This window comes from Euphorbia lathyris, chromosome 9 (assembly GCF_963576675.1).
Source record: "Euphorbia lathyris chromosome 9, ddEupLath1.1, whole genome shotgun sequence".
Classification (NCBI taxonomy): Eukaryota; Viridiplantae; Streptophyta; class Magnoliopsida; order Malpighiales; family Euphorbiaceae; genus Euphorbia; species Euphorbia lathyris.
The window spans coordinates 67,728,704-67,734,862 of NC_088918.1; the positions used below are offsets into that span (position 1 = coordinate 67,728,704).

Below are 6,159 nucleotides of genomic sequence, written 5' to 3' on the forward strand. Positions count from 1 at the left end.
AGTTGGTAGGCCTAAGTACTTAGGGAATGCCCATGTTTCCTTCACGCTAAGAATATTGCATAGAGCTACCCGCCTCTCTTCTGGCACTCCTGAGCTGAAGAAAATATCAAATTTGGAGAAGTTGACGACTTGGCCTGAAGCTATCTCATATCGCTGTAGGATTTGCTTTATGGCCCCCGCTTCAAGCTCATTAGCCTTGCCAAATATCATGGAATCATCTGCAAAAAAGAGGTGTGAGATACATGGGCTTTGCCAGCTAACCTTGACTCCGTGCAACTGTTGTGATCTAATCCCCTTTCTAATATTAGCCGACAGGGTCTCGACGCAAAGAAGGAAAAGGTATGGGGAAATAGGATCCCCCTGTCTGAGTCCACGTTCCGGCTGGATCGTTCCATAGGACTGTCCATTAATCAAAAGGGACATGGTTACTGACGAAGTACACATCATAATCAATTTTACAAATTGAGGCGGAAACTGCATCTACTCCATAACCAATTTCAAAAAATCCCATTCGATTCTGTCATACGCCTTACTCATGTCGGTCTTGAGTGCAAAATTACCCTTAGAGCCCTTCAACCTTGTCTTCATGCTGTGAAAAGCTTCAAAGGCAATTATAGCATTATCCGTAATCAGGCGACCCAGGACAAAAGCAGATTGTGTATCATTAATTAAGGTTGGGAGAACTTCTTTCATTCTGTTAGTCAGCACCTTGGATATAATTTTGTACAAAACATTACATAGGGCTATCGGTCTGAGTTTAGGCAGCATAGTTGGGTTTTTAACCTTAGGGATCAGTGCAATCATTGTGTGGTTCATCTTGTCAAGCATGTTCCCAGAATTAAAAATGTTTAAAATAAAAAGCACAATATCATCACCAATAAAGCTGGAAATTATATTTCCACTTAAATAAAAAATCATAATTTCCACTTAAATATTTGTTCCATTTAAATATCAAAAATAAAGTATAAATACATAAATAAACAAATCAACCATAATTTTAATTTTAAGAGGAAAAAGTACACAAATAAATAATGTTTTAAAAATTTGCAAACAGGTATAACGTGATTTAAATCGTTAACAACCATAATCCAATAAGAAAAACAGCGTTATATTTTGATAACGTGGCAAAAAGAAAAAAGAGTGTGACCTTTAAAGGTGTTTTTGTTCAAAAAATTCAAGGTGGATGATTGAAAAGTCAAAAGTTATCATCTTTCTCATTTTGCAACTAAAACATTAGAACATCTCCAATGCAATATGTTTAAAAAGGTGCTTGATGGAGGTAGATTGAGCTTGAAAGAGTGTCTTGTATTGAAATAACAAATTGATAACATCCAGATATTATTTACGGGACTAGAAGAGTAATTAATCAAACGACTGCGGATAGGTGATACGCCGGAAAGGTGGCGTACGAGGTAAGACATAGATGCGGCGGATCCGTAGATTCTTCAACACGCCTCAGATGGTAGAATATCACAAAATGCCCGATTCGCCACGTCTTAGGAGACCTGCCATCAGGCATCAGTACACCCGACAAATGTCGGTGCCAATTCCCCAAGAAGAAACTGACATTAATGACCAATTAATAAGGTAACGGTCATTAAATCAGTAACTACCATTAATGGAGTATTGATGAAGACTCAAATCAGGAGTTACTACTACATATGGGTGTACACACTTTCCTAAACCCCACTTTGTAATTATAATTTTATTCTCAGTAATGTTTCTGACTTTGGCATCAGAGTGTCCCCGACCGATCCCAACGGCGCCTCACAGGGAAGTACTCCTTTGCCAGTTATCACAAATGTTGTCAAAATGATTATGACAATGTTGTCAATTTTTAGCGGAATTTTAATATTTATAATTAAAATAAATTATATATAAAATAATTATTTGTAGGACCATGGTTGTAACTTTTAAAGTTGCTTAGCATTAGAGCATTCTTTTTAAAAAGGTTACCAAAAGTGATGTTGATGGAACAAAAGATAAAATAATATATTTTATGTTGATGTGTTAAATTAAGGATGATTGCATTGGAAATGCAGTCTTAACTATTAGTCTGCTCTCTAAAAATAATATAAATAATTGACTTGAATAAGACATATCATTTTCAAGATATTCATCATATCCACTTTTTATTTATTATTTGATTTACCAATAGTAAGATAAGAGATTCAATTCAATAATAAATTATTAATAAAGTAATAAAATATGCTAAAAAAAGTAATAAAATAATGAGACATTCTGGACTCCTCAATGATAAGGAACCGTTGGAATTGGTTTTTAACTTTTTATTCTCAAATTTTAACTTAAGAGTCCAACTTAGTTTCACATCCATTTTTTCCATCTCAAATTAAACGAAATCATATAGGTAAAATACAATCAAAAATAGAAATTCATCCACTCAGGGGCGGAACCAGGGGGGTTGGGGTGGGCTCGAGCCCCGACCGGCCGCCGTAGAATTATATTGACTCTATGTAGAATTATTTCAAGGTTAAAAGGTAAATGAAATGGTTAAGGTTGATTACTCTTATTTGAGGAGATCATGTGTTTAATTCCCTCCAACCTCATTTCTTTTAAAAAAAAATTATTTATTTTAAGTTTCTTTTTCAATAATTATAAAAACATGTTACCATTATTAATTAATTTAAAATGATTCTTTATTTTTGTTTTGATAACACTTTTGAATTCATTTTTAATATGTCTTTACCAATTAAAAAGTAAAACATGTTTAATTTTTTATTAATTCAATATTAGTTTCTAAAAAATGTTAACATTTTTACAGTTTTAACGCGTTGGATGCTAAAATTTTTTTTGAAAAACGACAAAAACAAAATAAAATAAAGTGTATTGAGGCCTTTGAGATACAGGTGAACATTGTCCTAATAAAAAGTGACCGTTGAATTGTTTTAAAAAAAAAAAAAAGAACGTTAAGGGTACCGTTTGAAAAAGAGAGAGTATGAAAAACCTTTACACATTTTTTCTTTTTAGAGCATAAATTGTCTCTTTTCTCTTTGCCCTTCCCTGCCCATTATATACTTGTTCTCACCCCACAGATACACAGATTCATTCTCTCTGTACATCTGAAATACAAGAATTGAAGGAAGAAAGAAGTAGCTACAATCGTAAATTAAAGATGGGAATGATGATAGTGATCTCGTTGCCGTTGATAATGTTCAGCTTAGCGCTTGGATTTGGATGTTATTTCGTGGGAAGAGCTAGAGGCAGACAAGATGTTCGAACAAATGCCCAAGTCTATGGAATCCCAACTCCTCCTCCTGCTGCTACTTCCAAGAACAACAATCTCGACAATGTTTGATTCCTATACTCTATCTTCTATTCTATTCATTCAATCATATTTGTCTTTTTTGTCTATTGAATCTTCTGGTGTGAAGTTGATTGAGTTTTGATATATGAATGAGGTGACCCAATTGGGTAATTTCTACTCTTCTTATGTTGTATATTTTATGACATTTCATTGTATCAATGGTAATAAGGAATATTACATATTTTGAGGTTTTGGGTTCTGTGTTTTATTTGGAATTTTCTCTGCTGTAATAATTGATTCAAGCCAACCAATTTCCTGTTAATTAGCACCATCCTCAAAAGTTTAATTTGTTTTCATAAAATCGCTTAAGTTGTTTTTGTCCCAATAAAATCACCTTGATGTTTTACTCATGTGGCATCTAATCACATATCTCAGCAATATGCGACATAATAAATTTTAACCGTAAAAAATACTATTGAGTAGGACTGTAAATGAGTCGAGTCGCTCATGAACGGCTTGGTGGTCGGCTCGATTTGTAAACGAGGCGCTCGTGAGCACGATTTACTTGCTCGATTCCTAAATGAGCCGAGCTTGAGGATGCAAAAACTCGGCTTGAAAGTTCGCGAAGAGGCTCGATTACAATATTTATGAACAAATTTTAGTTTTATGAAATAAACAAACTATTTGTAAGTATCTTGTTTATTTATTTATGAACTTTGCTTGTGAGCTTGTTTATGTACCCAATTAAAAAGTTATTCGCGAGCAAACTTCTTAAATATAATTAACGATTTATTCACAAATAATTAATGGTTAGATAATTTTCTTAATGAACAAAGTTGGAAGAGGATTTTGTAGGGGTGGGCAAGGTTCGGTTAACCGGTCTATTAGATAAATAAATTAACCGAACCGAATCTATCGGTTTTTTAACTAGTAAAACTAAAACCGGTCCAAACTTATCGGTTAGCCGATAATTTTGGACCAGTTTTTCAGTTAACGGTTTTTAACCATTTCTCAACAGTTAACTAAAAATGAATGGTTACTAAAAATTAAAGTGGAGTCCTTTTTTGTTTTTTGTACACATTAGCATAGTTTTTAAAGGTGCGCCTCGGCTAAGGCTCCAGCCTTAGCGCCTCTGGAGCCCAAAGGCAGGCGTGCGCCTTAAGCTAGGCGCAAGGCGCGCGCCTCGGCTATCTTAGGATATTTTAGGGTTTTGAGGGTAATTTAGGATTAGGGTAATTTATGATTTTTTAAGTTAAGAAAATAAAAGAAAAACAGAAACAGATCGAAAGTTTTTACTATACATATTGCAGCAAACATTATGCCTTAGTAGTTAATTAATGCATTTTATGGTTTTATTGTTGGTAGTTGGATATTTGTACTTATTTGTGACTAGAATTATGAATTTATGATTTTTTTTTTACCCCGCCTTAGTACGTCTTTAATACCTATGCACATTAGATTTAAGTAAATAATAAGATATACCACAAATTGAAGTTGAAAATGTAATGCCTTTATGAATCTTGACTTTTATTAATTATAAATTAATAATTGTGTAACAAAACATTATTTCATTTCAAAATCAGGACACTTGAAGTAATAATTCGAAAACAATTAAAGAGCTACAAGACATTATTTCATTTCCTTAAGAACGAAACGCAGTTACAATATGCACTAAATTCATCCATACAAAAAATTATACCAAACCAAATGAACATATAACTGCTCAGGCTTCCTTGTTTCTGTCCTGCATAAATCAAAATTATACCAAAACCAAATGTATAGAAATAAAGAAATAAGGAGATCGCATCGTGTGATTTCTCAGTTGGAAATCGAAAATAGAACTGGAAATGAGATGAAGTAGAATTGCAAAATGGAAAGAACGATGAACTGGGAAATTGGCTGCTGGATGAGAAGCACTGGAAATGGGAAGACTGATGAACTGAAATCGGCTACTGGATGAAGGAGAAGAACTCAAAATGGGAAGGACGATGATTTGGATGAACGATGAACTGGGAAATGGGTTTTGTTTTTGTGTCAGCTACTGGAGGAATGGAGTGGGTTGATTCATTTAGGGTTTCTAAACTTTTTTTTCTCTTTCGTAGAAAATGACACATTTGACTGTAGCGCCCAATTCCAAAACTAACGTCCTATGAGGACACCGGCCGTTCTTTATACTTTTTGAGCTCCTTCACCCGTGTTAAAAGCAATCATGACTTCTGCTTGTTGCATGCCTTACTTGTCCCCGTATATCTGTAACGGTCACAATAGTATTATTGAAACTTGCTTGAATATGAATAACTTCTTTTAGTGTATCTTTATTGTTGAAACTTGCTTGAACATGAATAACTCCTTTTAGTATTTTACGTGCATTCTTACGTGAACCAATACGTGGGAGTTTTAGTTTTAAGTTTTTTTTATTTGTATTTGCTGCCTATAGAAGTTATTAATATAAGGGATAAAGTACTGAAATAGATCTAAAGTTTTTGGGGAAGTACCAATTTAGGCTCCACGTTCAAAATAGCACCAATATAAGCTTAACGTTTACAACATAATATCAATTTAGGCTTAACGTTTACAATATAGCATCAATATAGGCCTCAAGTACAAAATAGCACCAATATAAGCTTAACGTTTATAAAATAATACGAATTTAAGCTTAACGTTCACAAAATATATCCAATTTAAACTAAACGTCACAATTAAACTAACCATATTATATTCTTTTCCTATTAACTTTATATGTTATCTTTTTATTTAGTTCTATTTTCTTCTTTATTATAATACAATTAATTAGTATTCTTGCCCATTAAAACCTTATATTTGTTTTTCATCAATCATTCCATGATCTTAAATTTCATGGCTCATGTAATATATACAAACTAAAAATAATTGAA

General features: G+C 33.2%; 1 protein-coding gene across 1 annotated transcript; it reads left to right on the top strand.

Annotated features, from left to right (window-relative positions):
- Positions 1-2,973: 2,973 nt before the first annotated feature.
- LOC136206899 (uncharacterized) lies at positions 2,974-3,574 on the top strand. Its single transcript, XM_065998105.1, has one exon. The coding sequence runs from the start codon at positions 3,134-3,136 to the stop codon at positions 3,314-3,316; it is 183 nt and encodes a 60-aa protein (XP_065854177.1). The 5' UTR covers positions 2,974-3,133; the 3' UTR covers positions 3,317-3,574.
- The last annotated feature ends 2,585 nt before the right edge of the window (positions 3,575-6,159 follow it).